General features: G+C 43.1%; 1 protein-coding gene across 6 annotated transcripts in view; it reads right to left on the bottom strand.

Annotated features, from left to right (window-relative positions):
- BCAS1 (brain enriched myelin associated protein 1) overlaps window positions 1-25,782 on the bottom strand; it is a 158,478-nt gene that overhangs the window by 59,808 nt on the left and 72,888 nt on the right. For 4 of the 6 annotated variants that reach the window (XM_079945838.1, XM_079945840.1, XM_079945842.1 and 1 more), the window contains exons 4-5: window positions 7,583-8,154; window positions 6,935-6,976 (exon numbers count right to left, since the gene is read on the bottom strand). In XM_079945838.1, the coding sequence (XP_079801964.1) occupies window positions 6,935-6,976; window positions 7,583-8,154 (614 nt within the window). The remainder of the gene's footprint in view (window positions 1-6,934; window positions 6,977-7,582; window positions 8,155-25,782) is intronic. The other 2 variants (XM_079945841.1, XM_079945839.1) reach the window with 2 other exon arrangements.

Raw genomic sequence — 25,782 nt, 5'->3', positions numbered from 1 at the left:
AAACCAGCATTAAAACCATCAAATAAAATAGACTGGAAAGAATAGAAAATAGCCTGTGTTACGTGCGGTAAGAATACTACTATTTGGTGAATTCTTTGTTTCATGTACATGCACATGTATCACATCAAGATGTAAAATCTATTTCTTACTGCGGATCATAGTCAAGTTAAAGAGCTATTTATTGGGTTTCCCTGGTGGCGCAGTGGTTGAGAGTCCGCCTGCCGATGCAGGGGACGCGGGCTCGTGCCCTGGTCCGGGAAGATCCCACATGCTGCGGAGCGGCTGGGCCCGTGAGCCATGGCCGCTGAGCCTGCACGTCCGGAGCCTGTGCTCCGCAACGGGAGAGGCCACAACAGAGAGAGGCCCGCGTACCGCAAAAAAAAAAAAAAAAAAAAAAAAAAAGAGCTATTTATTTAAATAAATTACCATAGGGAGATACTGTAGTAGCCTTTAGCAGCTCCATCCACTTAATGTTCTTCTCACATAAAGTTGATAGAAAATAATATATCTGGTTTCTACCTGTGACATATCTTCTTTGCGGGCAGAGCCTGCTTTCTACTGAAGAAACTTTCCACCCCCCCCATTGTACCTCCACCCAGATATGTGACTTCGTTTCACCAATGAGTAAATTTTAGGAAACTCCTATTTTATTTGATAGAACATTATGACTCTATACACTGCTTCGAACTATGGCAACCTTCTTAAAACCACAAAGCCAATATTTTACAATAACTATAAATGGAGTATAACCTTTAAAAATTGTGAATCACTATCTTGTACACCCAAAACTTATATAATATTGTACATCAACTAAACCACAAAAAAAAAAAAAAAAGAAAGAAAAAGAAAAACCACAAGGGATCAAGCCTGTGAACCAAGCCAATACACAGAGGGCACTGAAGACTGATGCATTCTGGGGCTGTGAAGATGCTGAACCAGACTAAACAACCCACTTCTCGAATTCTTATTATGTACAAGAAATAGTACATTTCCTTTCATTAACGAAGCCACTACTGATTTTTTTTTCTTTACTTGCAACCAAAGGTACCATAGATGATATACTATCCAAACTCCATCATACTGGAAGACCATTTGCTCTATTTCATTATTCTTTATTTCTAAGTTTCTGACAATTTAGAAAATATACTATTTCATTTAGCATTATTATTACTGACTGCCCATGTCATCTCTGTCCTTGCAATAGCGTCTAGGGCAGGCAGTATCTTCCACTTGTGAATGAAAACACAAGGTTTTGAAATGAGTGAGTGTAACAGGCTTTGGTCACTGCCAGATCTTGATTCCAGTTCTGCCACTAATTTAGCTGTGTGGCCTTGAGCCAGTAACTTAACTTCTCTGAGCCCTGGCTTCCTCATTTGTTAAATGGCAATAAAAATATGTACTTTGTTGTGTTGTTATAAGAATCAAAGCCATTAAGGTGTGACAAATGCTTACTACACAGCCAAGGAATAACCAATTATTAAAAACTGGGGCAATTGTTATTAGTTGACTCTACCACACAGCTAGTAAGTGGTAAAATCTGAACTCATTCCTGTGTCAATCAGGCTCCTAACACTTGCACCTCTGCTACAGTAAATGTTTCACATCAAATGTTTCTTAGTGCTAATTTATAAAGTTCATAAAAATTATAGCGTTATAGCTGAAAACCTTGCTTACTCCATAACCTGTATAATTTAAGACAGGTTTTCCCTCTTTACTGACAAACACTTTTGGGTGGATAGTTCTCTCTACCTGTTGAAATGTCATGGCCTTCTGGCCAGAGGTAAACAGGATGAAATAAAAAACACACCTTGTAATTCACTTGGCCTTCAAATGCTGGAATGAGGGGATTTTTTTTTTCTTTTTGATTTGAGATTAACTTGATATTTCCAATACTGCATGTACTAAAATTTTTAAAAGCACTTCCTCACATCATTATTTAATTTTTCATAGTTGCAACGTTATTGCAGTTTCAAATAATTGGTAAAAACATAATATTGAGCATGAGAAGTATGGGCTTTGGAGACGGACACGTATTCTTTTTTAGCTGTGTAACTTGGAGTGAGTGACTTGATTTCTCTAAAGCTTTGATTTCTTCATCTGTAAAATGGTAAAGATACAAAAATTCCCTTGTAAGTTTTGATGTTTCAGTGAGATGATTCCTTCAAAGTGATTTTATCACAGAATTTCACTTAACATATAGAATACCAAAAAAAAAGAAAAGAAACACTAGAGGGATTCACGTCATCAGAAACCAGCCAGGAGTGGGGACATCTCGTCAGCTTCGTGGAGAACTTGGCACTTGAAGGTGAAGTAGATTTCTGATAAACAGAGAGAGAAGGAGATACAGGTAGAGAAAATCCTGGGGAGCAGAAGGCATCTGCACAGGTCATATGTTGGCCATTTTGACCAGATAAATTTAGGGGAATAGGGGAAAATACAGTTAGACAAACAGACAAAGGAAAGCTTGTAGAGACCCTTGAATGTCGGACAAAGAAAACGGGGCTTGCGGGTATGGGGCTTGCAGGTATGGGTATAGAATAAATTCTGTTATTTCTAAAAATAATTTTACAACTCTGGCATCTTTTTTTTAACCCAAATTAGGACTTATGCCTTTGGTTATGTAGCTTTCAAATTAGATTCAATTGTGCTATCTCTGCAGGTTTTGGTTGAAGACTATGGAGGGGAAGGGTAAAAAGACTAAAATGTGAAGTAAGGGGGAGAAAAACCGTGATACTGATAATATTTCTCAAAATGCAATAGCTCTGTGTTAAGTACTTTACATGACTTATTTAATTTTCAGAAATGTGAATAATGTGAAAATGTGCTTGATATTATTATTATCCCCATTTTACAGATGAAGAAACTGAGGCTCAGAGTGGTTAAGTAACTTGCCCAAGGTCACACAGCCAGTAGGTGACAGACACAGAGTTGAAACCTAGGCTACTTGACTTCAATGCTTATGTTCTAATTCACTACTTTATACCATGTAGAAAAGGACTGTAGAGATCTTGGTTCTTTCATTCCAGTTCTACCACTAAAGAGCAGTGGTAGGATGGAGTTGCCAGTAACTGAGATGAGAAGCCTGTGGATTAAACAAGTGGGTATGTTGTCGGTGGTGGTGGTGTTGAGTGTGAATGAAGAGTTCAGTTTTGGACCTATCGAGGTCCAGATGTCCAGTAGACATTCAAACAGCGGTGTAGAAATCCAAGTAGACAGGCACCAGAGGCAGCTAGATACTCAAGTCTGGACTTCGGGGGTAGATCTAGGCTAGAGACATCAATCTGGGACTTGTCAGCAGATGGCTATATTTAACCCTTGGGACTGGGGGAGATCTCCAAGGAAGGAAGGAAGTGTAGTTAAAGACGAAGACATCCAAGAACTGAACGATGGGGACTCCGATGTTTAGAGGGTAAGACTCAGCACGAGAGATTAAGGAAGAGCAGCCAGGGAGGTGGGGAGCCTGCAAACCAAGTGAGGATGCTGCTTCAAGAAGGAAGGGATGGTGGGCTGTGTCAGGTGTGACCCGCAAGTAGGGTAGGATAAGGATGGAGATGTACTCAGTTTGGCAGCTGAGGTGAGGGGGGAGGTGTGACATCGTGGCAGCTTTGACAAGAGCAGGTTTTATGGAGGACAAAGCCTGAATGGTATGTGTTCAAGAGAGAAAAGAAGAGGAGGAAGCAAAACACTGAGTACTTCTCTAAAAATCCGTAGCCTGAATGAATTTCAGGATCAATGCACTTATCACAACCTCCCTTAAAAATGTGTGTCTTGGGACTTCCCTCGTGGCACAGTGGTTAAGAATCCGCTTGCCGATGCAGGGGACAAGGGTTCGAGCCCTGGTCCGGGAAGATCCCACATGCCGTGGAGCAACTAAGCCCGTGCGCCACAAGTACTGAGCCTGAGCACTAGAGCCCACGAGCCACAACTACTGAGCCCGAGAGCCACAACTACTGAAGCCCACGCGCCTAGAGCCTGTGCTCCACAACAAGAGAAGCCACCACAATGAGAAGGCCGCGCACTGCAACGAAGAGTAGCCCCCGCTCGCTGCAACCAGAGAAAGCCTGCGCGCAGCAACTAAGACCCAACACAGCCCAAAATAAAATAAACAAATTAATTAATTAATTTAAAAAAAGAGTGAATTGAAAACAGACAAATACCATATGATTTTAAAAAAATAGTGTGTCTCTTACTAGATCACATGATCTTTGAAGGTCTAGGACCATAATTTGTCTTTTAAGTGCCTTGCACAAAGTTGGTGTTTAAATAACACAGAATTTAATTAAACTTTTAAAAGAAAAGGGATAGTCTTGTTTAAATCTCCTGAATCTGTGCTTGGCAACACTTAAAGCACCCGTACCCCCAACATAAAGACACTTCTGGAATTAACCAGTGACAATAGAAATTTAGTGTTGCTTTCTTTTTTTACCCACTAAAGATCAAGTTTTCATGATGCGATCAATTTTGAGAGGGCTGAATCTGTTAAATGCGTATTTATAATTCTGGTTCAATTGTTGGGGTGAGAGAAAAATTACAAAAAACCCACCTCATCCCTGCCAACACATTGGTTTGTGTGAATCACAGCTCAGTGAAACCTTTCAGGCATATAATTTATCTTTTCTTTGGCCTATGTAGTAAATGCTTCATTTGTTCATGAATTCTGGCCTTGTTTTAATTATGCTATGCTCTGAATGTAGTTTTATAAGGCACAAAAATAAGATTGTCGTTCTGAAAACACAGAAGATTTGTGTGTTTCCCCCAGAATGAAATGGTGGCATCTTTCTCCCAATTCACGGCTCTGTGGGTTTGTGGTTGGAATTCCAATCCAGTAAGAGACACACAGTGAAACCGGGTGGTGGGGGGGAGGACTGAGTGGGTGGGAGAGGAGAGACAGCTGACACCGCTGAGCCGAAGGCATAATTTACCCTAAGAATTCTCAATCGATACATTGACGGCCACTTATGCATAATGTGCTACTCCCACCAAGAAAGCCATTGACTGAGAAGTTTTATTCCTGTTACTTTCTGAGGGCTGGACCCTTTCATTACACTTCCAGGACAATTGATTTTTCCCCAAAATACAGACTGTGCAGCCAGGGACCAGAACAGAAATCTTAACAATCAGAAGGCTGTTGTTGTTAAAAACCTTTACAGATATATGTATTTGAATATCCACAAGTTTACAGACTGGAGGAGAAATGAGTGGCTATTTCATAACTTTTCCATGTTTTATAAGCACGTAGGGCAGAGTGAGCACTCCATATTTCAAATCCCAATGATACAACCAACCAAAAATGGAAATTTGTAGTGGAACAAACACAGATGCAAATTTCATGGGTGAATCTAGGGAAACAAATTCACTTATTCCAAAAGGAAGATAAGTGACAATTTTTAGATTTTCTGAGAGGTTACTAGAACTTCAGGCTTGACTATATTAAATACCTTCCATGTTCCCAACACAGACCCCATCTTCTGAATCTCATCTCATTCTGGAACTCATTCCACTCCAGTTGAGGTGCTGTCCCAGAGCACTCAATTAAAATAAAACTGAGTTGATAAAGCACAATTCTAAACCTTTCTGCGCTCTTCTTAGGATAGGAATGGATGGATCACATTAAGCTTTTAAGGTTAAATACTTTCAAGGGTCAGTTCTCGGAGGCTGAACGGGTTTACTTAATTAGGATGGAGATTTCGGTGCATCACAGACACCTATCCCAAGATGCGGAAAGCTCAGTCCTTCATTCTCTTTCCATAAATAACTCAGCCTTTTCCTAACTCAAGCAATGGGCTGGCTTTGGATGCCCATGAAAATGAAACATGTGACTCTTCAAAAACTCAGAATGGCCTTAGTAGCCCATGACCAATAACAAGAAGGCAACAAGAGTTTCCCCACTCAAAGTAAAGTAGTAAATAGCTTCTCAAATATTCATGAATATTGATGACCAGTTTATAGCCCCAAGACAAGGATCTTTCGGGCTCCAGGTTTATACATTTGATGGAAGGTTCCCTGGGCCAGGTAGGCTAATTCTCCTCGTGTCTGGACATCCTCTCCAACACTTGGCCTTCCCCACCAGAGCACTGGGCACCTTGCATTGTCACTGTGAGGTTTTTGTACCTCTTCTCTCTCTAGACCAAAAACTCCCTGAGCACCGGGACCCTGTCCTGTCCACCACTGTGGCCGTGCTTCACCTGCACCTGGCAGCGTCCCCCTCAGTAAAGATGTGATGCCAGCATACATCTGAAGACTCACTTTGAATTAAACAGAAAGCTATTCAATTGGCTCCTGAACTGCTGCATTTGGGGAAGTGGGTGTTTAAAGGGCAATTTTTCTAACTTTTGAAAGAAACTATAATAATCAGTTCTTAGAGTAAAAATTTACAGAAATGACAAGAATGCTGATAGCATGAGCCTAAACATACGAGCCTCATCATCTGTGCCTCAATTCTAACAGTCCAGAATTTTCAGGTGGTGTCTAATATTTACAGTATAATTTTTGACAGCATCCTGGATACATTAAAACCTCAGATTAATGTGATACTCATTTTCCTGAAGGAAAGTAATATCTGGACAGTGCTTAGAACAGAGCCTGGCACATTGTAAAGGCTAAATAAATGACAGCCAGTGTTATCATTAGCAACTTGGCAGGGAAGCTGGTTGTCATGAAGACAAATATATTGACAGCAACGATACACGACCATGTAATAAAAAACAACCCAGTTAATTTTTTCCTGGGTCTAAGCTCAAGTAGGGGCACTTTACTCCCAAATTTTGAAAAATCCTGTTGTTTAAATCCATTAACTAAGGGAATAAGTGCCTTAAGATACAATGTATCTACTTTTATTTCCTTCTTCATTCAAGGAGTTCTTTTCTCGGTCCCCAATACAAACAAACTCTCAAGGTTAAAATCAAACGCTCTTTTTAAGATCAAAAGGACTTGCCTTTCTTTGCGCAGGAAAGAAAGCAACCGGTTCAGATGCCTCCTTAAAAAAAAAAAAAAAATCTCGTTTTTTACAAAGGTATTACTCCAGCGTGTTGAAAAATAATTTGTACATAAAAGAGTCTGCCCAGAGCTGTAAAAGCTCTTTCTTTAAACGCACACTTTAGTGAAAAAGATAGTTAAAGATCAGTCCAAGCTATTAAACGGAAGAAGTGAACTGCATTCCAACAAAAGCCCATAAACATTCTGTATATGAAACCAGCTACTGAGACGGGCAGGTATTTAAGTCTTCTAGGAACTGTTTTTATTCTGCTAATGCTTTTCCCTCCAGCCTCCATTTGATCATAAATGCAACCTGTCCACCTCTGCCTTTGATAAATGGAAGGACAGATTCATCTGTATGTGACTCACCTCCTCTTTTCTTTTACGTGAAACAGATGCCACAGCTGTTGCTGTTCTTCCAACAGATGTTTCTGCCCCGCAGAAACCCTGGCGAGCACCGCGCTGCAATGTGCTGCTGGTTCTAGAGGGATCCGCGGCTTGAGACCTTGTCAGGACCCCTCCGTGATGGCACAGCAACACACGTGCAATCGTCCTGCCCCACAAGTGCCCCCCGAGCCTGCATTAAGAACAAAACGGATTGCCTTACCCTCTCTGCAGGGACATCGTCCGACTGCGTGGAGATTCCAGGAGTTTCGGCGGTGGGGTGGTGATGCTCTGCACTCTTGGCTTCCTGCTGGCGGTCCACGAGGGCCTTGTCCCGTCCCTTGTCCAGTTTGAAGAGTCTGTCAAAGAAGCTGGAGTCCTTGGGCTTGGAGGGGGCTGCCCCTCCGGACTCAGATAGACGAGACTCTGGTCCCCAAGTGGCAGAGGGCCCCTCGGCTTGGGCCGGGGTCTGCACGGGGGTTTTATCTGGGTCGCAACCCAGTGCAGCTGCCACCGGAAGCGCCATGGGCTCACTCGGGTCTTTGTTCCCTAGAGCTTTATCAGAGCTGACATCAAGCTTCACTGGTCCAGTGGATGAATCCGTGGCTTGGTCTCCGGTACGTCCTGGTACAGGCCGAGAGAGTGTCAAGAAAAAACGAGATTTAGCAGCTGGTGTCTGGGGTTTGGCCTCCTTCCCAAGATTCTTCCCGTTGGCATCCGCAACAGCGCTTATCTCCATTGTCTTGGGGGAAGAAGTGGCCACATTATCCTCCTGGACACTTGTTTCCAAATCAACTGTAAACACAAACATCAACAGCGGTCATTCAGCCCAGCGAGGAAATTCAAGGATTGCTAATGGACTCCCAACGTCTCCTACACAGAGGCTGTGATGCAGTCTGGGACTCTGCTGTGCCTGGGTCCCTCTGCGGAGCAGAAGTCAGCTATCGAGGTGTTTTCTGACCCTGCTTTTCTCTGGAGAGAGGAATGGAAGATTAGGGAAGAGGAAAGCCAAGTTACTGGAAGGCACGCACCAGGTGCTGTGTTAGTGACACATTAATTATCTTCTTTATCTCCGTGGGAATCCTGTGAGAAGCTAATTATCATGATTTCACCTGGGAGGCAGGACAGCAGTTATGGGGTTAGGAGAACAAGTTTCCCAGCCTCGGGACTTATTGCTGTTTGGGGCCGTATCATTCTTTGTTCCAGGGTCCACCTTGTGCCTTGCAGGGTGTACGGCAGCATCCCTGGCCTCTACCCACCAGATGCCCATAGCATCCCCTAGTGGTGACAACCAGAAATGTCTCCGGAAGTTGCCAAATGTCCCCTGGGGGCAAAACTCACATTCGGGAACCACTGAGCCAGACTGTCAATTTGAATCTGAGTTACTTAACTTTTCTGTGCCTCAATTTTCTGGTAAAATGAGGCAAATAGTAGGACCTACACCCATAATTTTGTCATGAAGATTCCATGAGTTAATATTTTTAAAGCACATCAAACAGTGCCTGGAATATAGTAAATGCTCAATAAATGTTATGAACGTTAGTTATTGTCATTATTCATGAGTGAGAAAATGGACAGCCAGAGAGGTTGATCCACCTTCCCACAGCTGGCCAACAAGCAGAATCTGGTTATGGGCAGAAATCTGACTCCAAAGTTCATGCTCTCTCTATCTTATATTCTAGAAAGTTTCCACTGTGAAGTCTGGAAGTTCAGATGTCTACACAGGAAAGTGGATTAGACCTTGGGCCGCATGGAGGCAGAGTGTAGCGTTACCTGTGCAAGACTGTGGGTGCAGGTTCTGCCCCCTCCAGGGAGGGGTGCTGTTTCCAGAATCCACCTGTTTCTGTTTTGAACTCTGCGTCGACCTAACTGAACTGCATCCTTTTTGAGGGCCCTTTTCTAAAGCAGTGCAATATTAAGGGGAAAAGATACACTACAAAATTGGAAATCACAGCTGAAGATCAAGATTCTCTACCGATAAGCTGTGTGACCTTGGGCAGGTCACTAAAACTCTTTGAATTTTCTCATTTGTAAAATGGGAAAAATAGAAGCTCCCTTGCAGGGTTGTTCTGATGTTTAAAGGAGAAAACTCATGCAAAGGATCAAGAATCCTGCCTTTTCCGTAGTAGCTGCTTAGTAACTGACAGATACTGTGACTGTGTAGTTTGTAGTCAACCACTTCTTAGTATCTGTTTGCAGGATGATAGAAAGAGAAAGAAGAGAACCGAGGTTTATTTAGCTCATCTCATATTGCTCATAGGTAGTGAAAAATACACACATCCCTTAGCAATTATTTTTGCCAAACTCTAGTATCTCACAGTGTCTAAAGTCAAGAACAAACAGTAAAGGAGAGAGAGAGGGAGGGAGAGATGGAGAGAGGGAGGCAGAGGTGGAGAGAGGGCTCTGGATTCCTGTGCAGAGTGGTGGTCTCCTCTTTAAGCTTTGAGGAGCAGAGAAGAAATGGTACTGAAGACCGGTGACAAGCACTAGGGGCTCCTCATAAACTCAGACCCTTTATGAACACTGGATATATCCTTTGGCTCTTCTTAACCATTTTTCTTGTGGTCCTGGAATTCGTAATTGTGGTAACTATTATACTCAGAAGGGAAGAGGGAGGGAGAGAGTGGGAATAAAGAAGTGATGGATGGATGTGTCAAGATGCCAAATAAGCAACTCAGGCAGTTGAACTGTCAGAGTGAATATAAATGAATTGTGGGGATGCTCCATGCCAGGAGAAGGGGAAGCAGTTGACAAAAAAGGAGGAGATGAAGATTCAAAACAAGGAAGGGCTTTTCAAAATGCCAAGAACATCAACTGATCTCCTCTAGTCTTCCCTGCTCTCTGGCGGGAAGACAAGGAGCTAGTGGTAAGTAAGAGTATTACAGTCAGAGAAAAAGTCTTTGAAAAGAATCTTCCCATGGACAGACTTCCAAAAAAGTGCCAATATATTGCTTCAACAAAGGATCCATCCCTTACATCCAGGTATCTAAACTAGACTTCAGTGCATGAAGAGTTACAACAGATACAAACCATAGCTCTTGATATCAGAGAATGGGTAAAGTATTTTTGATAACTTGTAAGAACTAGGACCTCTTAGATGGGGCAACCCATTTCCATGAAGCTCTGCCCCCCGAACTTGAGTGAGTGTATATCCAAGTCCATCATCTGAAGCTTCTATCTCCCTTGCTAAAATGCTCACCTCCTAGGTGGGCACATGACCTACGCTACACTAACAAAAATCAGTCTTGTGACTTTTGCTGAACCTACTAGAACAGAGTTACAAATCTTTGTGCTTGGGTTGGCAAACCAGTAGGAGGTACAACTGGAGCTGGTGGCCTTGGCTGTCACCTTTCAGAGTGCTTGCCTGAGAACTAACATAGGTGAAAGCAGAGCCAAGAGGTCCATGGGAGCATCTGGACACCTGAATCCAGCTGTCCCTGAAGCTGGTTTACAATTACATAGCCAGAGCCAGCAAGTTTTGTTTTTTTTTTTTCACTTATGCCAGTTCAAATTAAGTACATACTCAGTGACTTGCAGGGAATTTCAGGGAATTGGTCAGTACCTATTTCACCTGTTAATTAATAGCAATCAATCCTCTCCTTGAGAAGTGGTCTCTGGGCTCTTCAAATATGTCTAGGAGGCATTTAATATGGGATGGAGGAGGGGAAAGAAAATGAAATGGGAGAAAGTGAGCTCTAAGAAGCTGGATAGAAACAAAAAAATACCCGCCAACACTTTGTTTTCTCAGTAAAAGTGAAGGAAAAAAATCCAAGTGGGCAAAGAGATTCCAGTCATTTGAGACCTTAGATAAGCATTAAAAAACAAATACATTATGTTCTGAAGCATTAACACACACACACACACACACACACACACACACACACACACACACCCCCAATCTGTGTGAATGAGTAGGAAGAAAACCCATTGGAGTTCCAGGTTTTATATTCTTGCAAAGATGGGGATAATTTACAAGCCTTCCTCACATTATTATGGAAAGAATAAAAAGTTCCTTCTAGATGACTGGAACTAAGCTTTCTGTTCCTATGAAAAATCTTGGGAGAAGCCCATCTGGAATCTGGTTTCAATAAAAAGTTTTCTCTTAAAGCAGACAAACAGATGACATACCAAAGAGATTTTACTTTCCATGAAAAAAATGTGTAAGAGTTTAAGGAAGATAAAAAGAAATCAAGTAAGAATGTAAATGGTAGCTCCCAAATATTTAGGAGAGTTGAAAATTTTGATCTCCTTAATGCAGAAAATATATTTTGTTGTGTGTGTGTGTGTGTGTGTGTGTGTGTGTGTGTGTGTGTGTGTGTGTGTTTTAAGAAAGTCTTTTTTTTTAAAATTATTTTTTGGCTGCGTTGGGTCTTCGTTGCTGCGCGCGGGCTTTCTCTAGTTGTGGTGAGCAGGGGCCACTCCTCTCTGCGGTGCACAGGCTTCTCACTGTGGTGGCCTCTCTCATTGCAGAGCACAGGCTCTAGGCGTGTGGGCTTCAGTAGTTGAAGCATGCGGGCTCAGGAGTTGTGGCTCGTGGGCTCTAGAGTGCAGGCTCAGTAGTTGCGGCACACGGGCTTAGTTGCTCCGCGGCATGTGGGATCTTCCCGGACCAGGGCTCAAACCCATGTCCCCTGCATTTGCAGGCGGATTCCTAACCACTGCGCCACCAGGGAAGCCCTAAGAAAGCCATTTTATCTAGACATGTGATGGAGATGAATGGCATCTTAGCGTAATTGTTAAGTACTTAGATTGTGGATCAGAGGGACCTGGGTTTAACCTCTAAAATATTAAATATGTGACCTGGACAAGTTACTTTATATCTCTATGCCTCAATTTTCTTATAAAATGGACAAGAAAATAAGGGTCTTCTTCAAAGAGTGAGGATTAAATGAAATACTTCCTACATGGTGCTTAACATAGGCGGGTACGTGGTGGATAGTTAATAACTATTAGTTGTTTTGTTATATTTATATATTATTACTACAATTACTATTTAATTTTCTAAATAGAAGCATAAGGAAAGGAATTATTCCAATGGTTTAACCTCTAAATTTGGGTGCTCTGGAAAGACTTTTAAAATAGTAATTATATGAATTAATTTATCTTCAGAAATCTAAGAACCTGGGCCAGAGAAGTTTCAAGAATGCTTTTTCCAAGCACCAAGTATTCTTAGTTAAAACAAACTGCTTCATCAGATTTCTATCACATATTTAAGACGCACACATACATACACATACAAGGTTTGTGTTACACTGTTCAGAACTTCTGAGTAAGGGCTATCTTTTGTTTTGTTTTTTTCATGTGCCAAAGCTACAATTTTCACTTGGTACAACTGTAATCACAATAGCTAATATTCATGGAATGTTTCCCAGGTGCCAGGCATTATAGTAAATGCTGTATGTAACAAGATACATTTTATTTATGTATTATAGCAAATCTATGCTAGATACCATCAGCACTCCCATTTTACAGATGTGGAAACTGTGGCTCTGAGAATAAAGTCACTTTTCTAACATTATTCTGCTCACAAGTGGTGGAGTCAGGATTTAAACACATGTTTGCCTGATTTCAAAGCTCAAATTCCTAACAATGTATTGTAGTAGAAGCAAGAACAGAAGAGCAAAGGAGGAAAGATGAGTGGAACAAAGTCTGGTTAACAGAATTAGTGGATTTTCAAGGAAAAAAAAAACTCTGCACAAGGCGGAATAAAAGCCTGTGCTTTCTCATATCTGGGCAACACTGGTGTATGATTTTTGTTTATTTGTTTTAAATAAAAATCAGATCATATCATTAATCTGCATAAAACTATCCAAAGAGGGCCTCATCACATTAAAATCAAGTCCAAATACAACAGAGAAGAACAAGCCTGACTCCATACTGGATCTATCGCTTTAGCTCTAACCCTTGCGCTCTGTTGCCTGTGCTTAGTCATGCTGGCTCTGCATCTTTGTATAAAAAAATGCTGCCTAGAAAAAAAAAAAAGTTGCCTAGAGCCTGAAATATACAGGAGAGCCCATCTTCAGATGGGCTCTGACCTTTAAAGGTATAACACTTTTCCATTCATATAGAGATAGAAAGTTGCAGAACAGAAAATAACATTTGTCCTGGTGGAGGCTTATAGGAACATTATAACCAGACCTACATGGACAGCTGCAAGAACAAAGGATTCTGTCACCAAGAAGTTTGCAGCAACCAGCCACACCCCCATTTAGTATAAAAGAAGCCTGAATTCTAACGCGGGGACGATGGTTCTTTGGGACACTAATCCACCATCTTCTTGGTCTACTGGCTTTCCGAATAAAGTCGCTATTCCTTGCCCCAATGCCTCATCTCTCAAATTACTGGTCTGTCGTGCAGCACAAACTTGGACTCAGTAATACAAACTGTACGGTAGACCACACCCACCACAACCTCAGCTCATACTGTGTGCTTCCTCTCACCTCTCAGCTCACCAATTGTAGTCCCACCCGAGGCTCTTCACACCACTTGTCCTTTCCACCTGGGAACGCTTTCCCTAAGATCCTCCATGGCTACCTCGTCATCATTCAGGCCGCAGGTCAGGCCTTCCTAGACCACCCTCTCTAAAGTAACCCCTCCCACTCACCCCATTCACTCCATGGATTTTGCAGAGCATTCATTGGTCTCTGAAACGATCTCATTAATTCATCGTTTACTTGTTTCTTCCCCAGTAGAACGTAAGCCCTGAATGGACAGACTTGGTGTGTTTTGATTACAGCTGCATCCCCAGTGCCCCCAGCAGTGCTTGGCATATAGTAGGATTAACTCAGGGAACACAGTAAGGCAGGGAGAAGAGCCAGGGGCATAGCACATGCTCAGCAGCCATGATTCTAACAACGGCAAAAATAGCAACCCAAGTAATAATGGCGGTGGCAGAGATGGAGTTGTTGGTTTTTTTTAACTTTTATGTATATTTTTTATTGAAGTATAGTTCATTTACATTATATTGGCTTCAGGTATACGACATAATGCTTCAATTTTTTTTTTTTTTTTTGCGGTACGCGGGCCTCTCACTGTTGTGGCCTCTCCCGTTGCGGAGCACAGGCTCTGGACGCGCAGGCTCAGCAGCCGTGGCTCACGGGCCCAGCCGCTCCGCGGCATGTGGGATCTTCCCGGACCGGGGCACGAACCCGTGTCCCCTGCATCGGCAGGCGGACTCTCAACCACTGCGCCACCAGGGAAGCCCAATGCTTCAATATTTTTATAGCTTATACTCCATTTAAAGTTATTACAAAACAATGGCTATATTTCCTTGTGCTGTACAATACATGCTTTTGTTTATATATTTTATACAAAGTAGTTTGTATCTCTTAATTCCTTACCCCTATGTTTCCCCTCCCTGCCACTTTCATTTTAAAATGGCTAAACTTATTTTGGACTTCTTTTAAGAATTCATTATCTAAACATTCCTAGTTCTTAAGGTTAAAGAGGAAAACAGAAACTGTCATCATAATTTTATCCACAAATGAAGTGTCCACTTACGATTCCCCACTCAGACATCCCTTCCTACGCGACGCTGTCCCTTCCTATGCGACACTGTCAATATGGTGGTCAGTCAGCATAAAAGCTAAATAAAGAGGAAATACAATGCACACTAATTGTAAAGGGAAATTGCAAATCTTGCAAACGATGGAAGAGTTCATAGTCATATAAAGATCACACACATGGTTATTGTTGGATGGGGATCCGGCAGAGTTAAAGTAGTTCGCCAAAGAAGAAGGAAAAATAGAAGGGAAAGTAGATGATGACACACTAAATTCTTCAAAAGGGGACTGTAGTTGAATATCAAAGGATTACAATAGGCCCTAGGGAAGACCGATGAAGACCTCAAAAAGTTTTGCAAAAATGACCCTTTTGCGGTCAGCCTGCAGGAGTCAAATGACACTTCAAACAACTGTGGCTTTCTGTGTTGTGTAAATGCATTTGTTGTTTTAAAGGTCTTGAAATAAGGATTCACGTGGCAGCTGCTTATGGCTTGGAGGGAGATGTTAGATTTCAAAACTTCACTGAATGATCAGATTTCATGCTCTCCATCTCAATATTAAAAAGCCAGGTTATCTTCTCCAAGAGATTCTAGCATAAATAAAAGAAAGGAACGGGTTTGGGGGGCAGGAGGGAAGAATTCTCAACTGTCAGCTGGATACAATGTGTCTAAACATTTGGTGATGAAAATGCTGGGTTCAAACATTATGTGGGCAGAAGGTAACTCACCCCACGCTCTCCCGGAAGCATCCTCTGAAGTCAGCAGTGACTGTTAGTCACTGTGGGGCAAGACTACACCAGTGACTTAAGGATTTTTCCTCTCCTCTTTACTCACACATTTCCTATCATTCATATGCCTATAAAAGTCTGGAACATACAAAGATAATTTACCTGTAGAACCAGGCTTTGCTCCAACATGAGCAAATATTTCACTCAAAGACACATCAGATGTTTGATTTTTTTCTCAGTTCGATAATAATACACATTTAACATGTGTTTACCTCCCATATGATTAATCTTTCAACCCTTTCCTTTCCCTATCTCTACCTTCTACCCTCACTGCAGTATAATGAACATCTGCAAGCCGGGTGGCTTATCAAACTTTGTTCATGCTCAGACAAATACATACAAGCCTCCCAAACACATGTACATATATCCTGGTTGGTTTTTATAAAAATACGATTATGTTAGATTTTTTTGGTTTGTTTGTTTGTTTTGTTTTTAACATCTTTACTGGAGGATAATTGCTTTATAATGGTGTGTTAGTTTCTGCGGTATCACAAAGCGAATCAGCTATACGTATACATATATCCCCATATCCCCTCCCTCTTGCATTTCCCTCCCACCCTCCTTATCCCACCGCTCTAGGTGGACACAAAGCACCGAGCTGATCTCCCTGTGCTATGCGGCTGCTTCCCCCTAGCTATCTATTTTACATTTGGTGGTGTATATATGTCCATGCCACCCTCTCACTTCGTCCCAGCTTACCCTTTCCCCTCCCTGTGTCCTCAAGTCCATTCTCTATGTCTGCGTCTTTATTCCTGTCGTGCCCCTAGGTTCATCAGAACCTTTTTTTTAAGATTCCATATATATGTGTTAGCATATGGTATTTGGATATTGTTTTTGATTGCTTTTATATATCACTGTTATGGATTGAATGTTTGTGTCTGCCCCCCATCCCCCACCCCAAAGTTCATAAGCTGAATCTTAACCTCCACTGTGATGGTATTAGGAGGTGGGGGCTTTGGGAGGTAATTAGGTCATGAGGGTGGAGCCTTTATGAATGGGATTAGTGCCTTTAGAACGGAGGCACTAAAGAGCTCTTTTGCTTCCTCCACTGTGTGAGGAGACAGTGAAAAGATGGCTGACTGTGAACCAGGAACCTGTCCCTCACCAGACAAAGAATCTGCTGGCACCCTGATTTTGGACTTCTCAGCCTCTAGCATGGTGAAAAATAAATGGTTATTGTTTAAGCCACCCAGTCTATGGTATTTTTGTTAGAGCATTCCAAATGGACTAAGACATCAATAGTTCTCCCTCCCAATCAATATATCCAAATCTATCTTATCTTCTTTTCAATAGCTGCAAAATATTCCTTAATATGGATATACCAAAAGACATGTATGCCATTGCCTAATTAATGAACATTCTGATAGTTTCCAAACCTTTATTTTTCCATTTCCATTATAAACAACATTGGGGAAAACTTCCATATTCAAAAATCCTAAAATAGTACTTTATTTCTATGGAATAGAGGTACAGATGTAGAACTGCTGCACCCAAATTAATGTGCATTTAACTTCTAAAAGAGACACCGCCAGATTACTTCCCCAAAAGAGGCTCTAGAGATTCACATTTCCAGCAGCAACGTGACGAATGGCTCCCACCCCCAAGGGTAGCAGTGATGCAAAGCAGCAGGAACACTCATCACATATATTTACAATATTAAACAGCTTTTAAATGGAAAAAAAAATCAACAGGAAAATCATATAACATTCTATTAGTGCCCTCAGCTCTTAGGATACAAAGGGTAAGCTTTGGAGATGCTAGGTGGGGGTAGGTTGAATTCAGGCCACAAAGAACACGGCTAAAAAGTGACAGTTATTAGCTTGGGGCCCCAGGGCACTAAGAGTATCTAGCCAGAAAGTCATATGAAACAAGGGGCTAGAGGAGAAGGATGCGGAAAAGAGCCAAATCAAGAAGACATTATAGGGCTTCCCTGGTGGCGCAGTGGTTAAGAACCCGCCTGCCAATGCAGGAGACATGGGTTCAAGCCCTGATCCTGGAAGATCCCACATGCTGCAGAGCAACTAAGCCTGTGCACCACAACTACCGAGCCTGCGCTCTAGAGCCCATGAGCCACAACTACTGAGCCTGCGTGCTGCAACTACTGAAGCCCACATGCCTAGAGCCCGTGCTCCCAACAAGAGAAGCCACCACAATGAGAAGCCCACGCACTGCAACAAAGAGTAGCCCCCGCTCGCCGAACCAGAGAAAAACCCGCGTGCAGCAACAAAGACCCAACGCGGCCAAATATAAAATAAAATAAAATAAATTTATTAAAAAACAGAAGACATTATATTCTGCAGAGTAGAGATACAAATGATCAATGAGCGCATAAAAAGATGCTCAACATCATCAGTCATTAGGGAAAGGCAATCGAAACCACAATATGTTACCACTTCACACCCACTAGGATGGCCATAATCAAAAAGACAGGCAATGACCAGTGTTGAGGAGAATGTGGAGAAATCGGAACCCCCATACATTCCTGCTGGGATGTAAAATGGTGCGACTGCTTTGCAGTTCCTTAAAAAGTTAGACATCAAGTTGCTACATGACCCAGTAATTCCCTTCCTAGGTACATAACCAAGAGAATGAAAACATATGTTCACGCAAAAACTGGCATACAACTCAAATGTCCATCAGCTGATGCCTGGATAAACAAAATGCGGCATATCCATACAGTGGAGTATTACTTAGCCATACAGAACAATGACGTGCTGCTCCCTGCTACAACATGCGGGAACACTGAAAACATCATGCTAAGTGAAAGAATCCAAACACAAAAAGCCACATATTGTATGATTCTCTTTACATAAAATGTCCGGAATAGGCAAATCCACAGAGACAGAAAGCAGATTAGTGGTTGCCAGGGGCTTGGGGAGGAGAACGAGAGATGAACTGCTCAAGGAACTTCTTTGTGAGGTGATGAAAATGTTCTGGAATCAGGTCGTGGCGATGGTCGCACTACCTCGTGAATACACTAGAAAGCACTACGCTGTACGCTGGAAAAGCGTGAATTTTATGGTGTATGAATTATATCTCAATTTTGAAAATGAAGACATTATATAAACACCAGCACAGCAGGGGATGGCTCAACACGAAACGTGAGCAGGGAGTCCACAGAAAAGACAGAGGGTTGGCTTTTAAGCCAATGAAAAGATGTGCAACTTGATGAGTAGTAAAATGTAAGCAAAATAAAATGGTGAGACTTAGGTCTCCTCCTATCAACTTGGTAAAACGGGAAACATGCAGTAACCGGCAGCGGAGAAAGGATGAGGAAGAATGCCCGCATCTCTTGTGGGAGGAGGCGTAATCTGGCTGTCTCTCTGGAGGATAATTCAGGAATATATATCAATATTTAAAAATTCACAAACTCTGGGAGCTCTGATTTCTACTTCTGGAATGTTACCCTATAAATACAATCGCACAGAGCCACAGAGATACATGTTAACAGATACACATCATCTGCTGGACTATTGCTGTGGTGGCAAAATAGTAAAACACCCTAATGGCTTAGCAATAGGGACCTGGTTAAATAAATGATCATTTGTCCACACAGTGAACTGCTCCACAGGCATTAACATTCTCCAAGACATACGGTAAGTGAAAAACAGCCATGTTCGACGGTCTGTATAGTATGTTCCCGTTCGTTTTTTTAATGGTGTCAAGAGGTAGAGGGGAGGATTTAAAAATATACACACGTGGAATACCTCGGGCCACAAGAAACTATAAAGAGTTCCAGCCTCTAAGAAAGGAAATTTGGGGATGGAGGTTGGGGAGTGATCAGAATTGGGGATGGGAAGGTGTTCCCTGTCCTATCTTATTATGTAAACTGTTGAGAATGTTTGCTAGGTATACCCCCCAGGTCACTTAAAAATGTAAAGTAATGAAAAGAAAAAATAAAGGGAAAGGTGAGGTCTAGCAAAGAGAGGTGGGATTTAAAGCCAACTGGAGGAATGTGTGACCTGCTTCCGGTTTGCCTGGGGCTGCCCAGCGGTGATGGCAGGCTCTGCAAGCGACAAGGTGCAGCTCTGACTGGAGGAGTTGCCAGGCCAAGTGGGTCCTGCATCCTGGAGTGAGGGGCATGACCTCTGGGGCACCTCCATATTCCAGAGTCTGACCCTTTGCTCAGCAAACTCAGAAACTCAAACTTTTTAAGTCACCTGGAATCCCTGTACCTCCCAAGGTCATTCTAAAAAGGACTTGTGAATTAACCACAGGCAGCTTCTTGGTTTAAGACAGGACAGCTGCAAAGGGGACGGGTCACAGGCGACCTCCCGCCCACTTGGTCCCTCCCTGTGGGAAACTCACATGGGTTCCCATCATCATGGGCAGGATGCCCAGTGAGCCGAGAGGTCAAGCCAGCACGCTGGGAGTTGGCTGTAGGATTTAAATGTTTAATTGTTTCAGGCTGGGATAACCTGATGACAATGATGATGATTTAAAAAGGCTTTGCTGAGAGATGCGCTTTAGGGAGAAAAACTTTACAGAATCAGAGGTTGGCAAATATGAGATCCACTGACAGCTTGGCGCTGGGCCAGCAGAATGTTTAGATGTTTCTGAATTGGGGAATTTCATTTGCAAATCCTAAAATGGGGCTTTCACTGAAATATCCTCTTGTCTGCTGAGGGATTCTCACAGGGCAGCCGGGCCGAGGGCTGACACAGGGAGAGTTTCCAGTTTCCTGCAGCCTCCACATCTCGTGCCAGTTCTCAGCTGCAGTGGTCCTTGCTTCTGGGGGAGTGTCAGAATCTCCAGGAAGGCTTGTGAGAACAGAGGGCCAGCCCCACCCACAGCATTGGATTCTGGAGGTCTGAACTGGGCTGCAGGTCTAACTAGTTTGAGGTGACGGGATGATGCTGGTCCAGGGACCACTCTGAGAATCACTGATACACATCCCAGCTTCTGTACTGACAAATGGAGCCAGACTCCGCTTATGTCTTCCTGCTCTCATTCCCAGAAGTATTTGGTCTTTGAGGTATGTTTGCATATATCAGATCTCACCCACTAATGTGCTGTTTCAATTGTTAAACTTCTAGCAATCTGGAGGGCACCTTACCTTTTATTTGGTCTAAGTGATTTATTATTTTTATTTTTGTTAACTGAAAAGTTGTTGGCAAGCGGGTGTGTTTATTCCATTTCCAGATCTGATGAAAACGCGCCCCGGAGAAATGAGATGATGTGCAGTTGTCACAGGACGATACTGTTTCTCTTCTTGCCGTTTTTTTATGTTTTCCCTTGGTCTCTCCCTGGCTCTCTTGGTCTTCCCTTTAAGAGAGGGACAGGTTCATATCGCTCAAGCTGCAGGAACCGTGTGCATGCTTCTATCTTTAGAGAGGAGTGTGCTGGTTGTCTTCTTGGTCCAGAGAGGCAAAGAGCAGGCTGTGTGTTACTTGACAGCTGCGTGGAAGTTAATGCACCCAGACGGTCTGCGCCCTGGAACGGAAAGCTGTGCCCCCGGCGTCAGCCATGGCAGGGACAAAAATGTTCCCAAACAAATTAAAACAGAGATGCCAATGTTTCACTTTTGAAAAATGTGAATAAGGAATTTTCTATTGGAGTGTGTTTCAAAGGGTTTTCAACGCTGGCAGAACACGAGGAACTTTAAAAATACTTAGCCCAGGGAAACTTGAAAAAAGACATGCCCGGGCCCTACACTCCAGGGCTTCTGATTGTATTATTCCAGGTGAGGCCTGGGTATGAGGATTTAAAAATTCCCCAGTAGATTCTAATGTGCATTCAAGTTTGGGAACCACTATTTTCAGGAGTCTATATAAGTATAATGGCCATCATTTATTGTTCCAGGCACCAAGTAAAGGGGTTTGCAAGCACTATCTCATTTTCTCTACCGTCAGGTCACAAAGTCTCTTGTTTATCCTCACACAGCTGCTGAGAGGTGGGGTGAGGCCTCAGACACAAGTGGTTTGTCCAAAAGCACCTGTCTAACCATTGTACAGGCAGACCCTGGAGATTTGGTTTGGCACCAGATCACAGCAATAAAATAAATATTGCAATAAAGTGAGTCACACAAAGTTTCTGGTTTCTCAGTGCATATCAAAGTTATGTTTACACTATACTGTAGTCTATTAAGTGTGCAGTAGCACTAGGTCTAAAAAAAGTGCATACCTTAATTTAAAAATACTCGATTGCTAAAAATGCTAAGCATCATCTGAGCCTTCCGACAGTCGTACGCTTTTTGCTGGTGGAGGGTCTTTCCTCGAAGTGGATACTGCTGACTGATCAGGGTGATGGTTGCTGAAGGTTGGGAGGCCGTGGCAATGTCTTAAAATAAGACAGCCATGAAGTTTGCCCCTTTCACGAATGATTTCTCTGCAGCATGTGATGCTGTCTGACAGCATTTTACCCACAGTAGACCTTCTTTCAAAATTGGAGCCAATCCTCTCACACCCTGCCGCTGTTTTATCAACTAAGTTCATGTAATATTCTAAATTCTTTGTTGTCATTTCAACAATCTTCAGAGGTTCATCGCCAGGAGTAGATTCCATCTCAAGAAACCATTTTTGGGGCTTCCCTGGTGGCGCAGTGGTTGAGGGTCCGCCTGCTGATGCAGGGGACGCAGTTTCGTGCCCCGGTCCGGGAGGATCCCACATGCCACGGAGCGGCTGGGCCCGTGAGCCATGGCCGCCGAGCCTGCGCGTCCGGAGCCTGTGCTCCCCGGCAGGAGAGGCCACAACAGTGAGAGGCCCGTGTACCACCAAAAAAAAAAAAAAAAAAAAAAAAAATTCAGTAAATCATGTTGTAAATAGACGTGCTCTCATCCAGGCTTTGCTCTTCCACGTATGGAGCACGGGCAGAGCAGAGTTAGCCCTTAAGGGCCCTAGGATTTTCAGAACTGTAACTGAACACTGGCATCGACTTAACGTCACCAGCTGCATTAATCCCTAACAAGAGTCAGCCTGCCCTTTGAAACTTTGAAGCCGGGCATTGACTTCTCCTCTCTAGCTATGCACGTCCTAAATGGCATCTTCTTCCAATAGAAAGCTGTTTCCTCTACACTGAAAATCTGTTGTTTAGTGTCACCTTCACTAATTATCTTAGCTAGATCTTCTGGATAACTTGCTGCAGCTTCTATATCAGCACTTGCTGCTTCACCCTGTACTTTTCTGTTATGGAGACGGCTTCTTTCCCTAAACCTCATGAACCAACCTCTGCTGGCTTCAAACTTTTCTTCTGCAGTTTCCTCACTTCTTTCAGGCTTCATAGAACTGAAGAGAGTGAAGGCTTTCTCTGGATTAGGGTGTTTTTTTTTTTTTGCTCAAGCTAACGTTGTGACTGATTTGACCTTCTATCCAGACCACTAAAACTTTCTCCATGTCAGCAATAAGGCTGTTTTACTTTCTTACCATTCATGTGCTCACTGCAATAGCACTTTTCATTTCCTTCAAGAACTTCTCCTTTGCGTTCACAACTTGGCTAACAATTTGGCACAAGCTTTCGGTTTGTCTTGTCTTTCAACACGCCTTCCTCACTATGCTTATTCATTTCTAGCGTTTGATTTAAAGTGAGAGATGTGTGACTCTTCCTTTCACTTGAACACTTAGAGGCCACCATAGCGTTATTAATTGTCCTAATTTCAACAGTTGGTGTGTCTCAGGGAAAAGGGAGGCCTGAGGACAGGGAGAGAGATGGGGAAACAGCTGGTCGGTGGAGCAGACAGAACACACGACACTTATTGATTAAGCTCACTGTCTTACATGGGCGAGGTTTGCAGCACCCCAAAACAATTACAATAGTAACACCAAAGATCACAGATCACCATAAAGAGTTTGCAGTACTGTGAGAATTACCAAAATGTGATACAGAGACATGCAGTGAGCAAATGCTGTTGGAAAAATGGCCTCCATAGACCGGCTCAACACGGAGTTGCCACAAACCTTCAATTTGCAAAAAATGCAGTATCTGCAAAGCACAATCAAGTGAAGCTCAATAAAACAACACGTGCCTGCATTACACGGCTTCCCTCCTGAAGAAGTTATCTAAAATACAAAGAATAAAAAACATGTACAAGAATGTTTATTGCAACATTGCTCAGAGTAGAGAAAAATAGAAAAAAAAAAGCCCAACACCAGGGTAATGGCTGAATGAATTACAGTACATCCACACCTTAAAATACCTTGTAGCTGTTACAAAACAATGAATTAAAGATGTACCAGTTGAATGGAAGGGATTTGCACACGTCTGTGGAGCTCAAGGATCTGTCCCGGCCTGGGATGGCCGGAACATCTGGGGACTAGCTGAGCATTTCTTTCTTGTCACATGGCTTCTTCATGTGACTAGCTTGGGCTCCCTTCCACCATGGCAGTCTGAGTCGCTCTGACATGGTGGTTAGCTTTCCCCAGAGCTAGTGCTTTGAAAGACAAAGGCAGAGGCTGGAAGGCTTCTTAAGACTTAGGCTTGGAAGTCATGCATCATCCCTTCCACTACATATTATTGGTTCTACAGGGTCATCTCAGATATCAAGGGAGAAGACTACAGGGGTGTGAATACTGGGAAGTCTTGATTATTGGAGGGAGGGGAGGGATGTGCAATTTTGGAGACTGTCTATCACAACAGAGTAACAGGGAGGCTACATGTACCAGACAGAAATTCTCCACTAGAATTTTTTTTTTTTTTCGGTACGCGGGTCTCTCACTGCTGTGGCCTCTCCCGTTGCGGAGCACAGGCTCCGGATGCGCAGGCTCAGTGGCCATGGCTCACGGGCCCAGCCGCTCCGCGGCATGTGGGATCTTCCTGGACCGGGGCACGAACCCACGTCCCCTTCATCGGCAGGCAGACTCTCAACCACTGCGCCACCAGGGAAGCCCTCCACTAGAATTTTTGATGAGAAGAAGCACTAAGAGGTTGAGAAGTATTAGATTTCACAGGGACTTCTGCATACTTCCGAGGACAGAGGAGCCAGGAGCTGTCAGGCCACCTGGCAGAGCGCTTTCAGGATTCTCTGTAACCACTTTAAGTAGAGAGCTGTCGCAGTGCAACCCAGAGGAAGTGCCTGTGTGGGTGGCATGTCTAGCAGGGTTGCAGGGTGGAGGACTGAAGATAAGGAGCTTATTTATTGAGTGAGATATATACAGCAAGATGGTGGAAGGAGAGAGAAAACGGGCGTTCAGGAAATGAGCTAGATCCCTTTAATGACTTTTGAAAGGCCTGAGTAAACATATGTGGCTACTTTCGGTTGCTCAATTGTAATTCTTTGAAATCAAAACACTGGCAGACACTGGGGACTGCCTGTCCAGTGGCCAATCCACTCCAACCCGTTTTCTTTGCTTGCTGCCCAGAGAAGTACCTGACTTCCCAGCATCCCCTGCAGCTAGTGGTGGTCATGTGACCTCACTCTGGCCAATGAGATATAAGTGGATGCCTACTTGAGGCAGGGGCTTCTAGGAAGGACCTTCCTTTCTTTTCTAATAAAAGGAGAAAAAAGAGCAGCAAATCGTGGCTTTTCCCTTCTGGCTTTTGGGCCCCGTCATGTAAGGATGTGATGTGTGGGTCTGTGGCATCTTGTGAGCCGCAGTACGTAACTGGCACACTTATCTGGTGTCTTGATAATGCCGTCAAGATGCTGCACCGAGCTTGGAACTGCCGACCCCCAGGCTTCTCGTTATAATTAAAAGTGCTATTTACTTAGGGCTGTATTATTGCAGCAGATACATCAGGATCTACAACTCTCTCTTCAGCCGCATTTTCTTGCTCTGTGCCACCGTTCGTTTGTTCATCAGTCATTTCCAAGCCCTTTGTGTATCTCAGAGCCTGTGTTAACTTTGGGATTATTGCAACAACAAAGGAAATACTCTGTTCTCAGGAATTTTTACTCAAGTGGGCGAAACATTAAAAAAGCTGGCCAATTGTGGGGAGATAGAGGATGCTAAGAGGGCACGTGTGTTTGCTCCCTTCCCAACCAGGGAGGCTGGTCCCACGTCTTTCTCTCTGTCAGGTAGCTATGAGTTTTGGCACCGGGTCTCCCATCACACTTTGCCCAGGCATCATGATTGGCATATTCTTTTCCTCCCATTCATCACGTTACAGCATCGGCAGGAGCACTGTTTACTCAAGGATTTTCAATCCAGTGAAATGATTCCAATTCTTCTTTTAAAAAAAGCAAAATCAGGCAATTCTTTT

The sequence above is a fragment of the Stenella coeruleoalba genome, assembly GCF_951394435.1.
Source record: "Stenella coeruleoalba genome assembly, chromosome: 15".
Lineage (NCBI taxonomy): Eukaryota > Metazoa > Chordata > Mammalia > Artiodactyla > Delphinidae > Stenella > Stenella coeruleoalba.
Note: the sequence above shows the minus strand (reverse complement) of the source record. Positions and strands in the feature narration are given on the sequence as shown.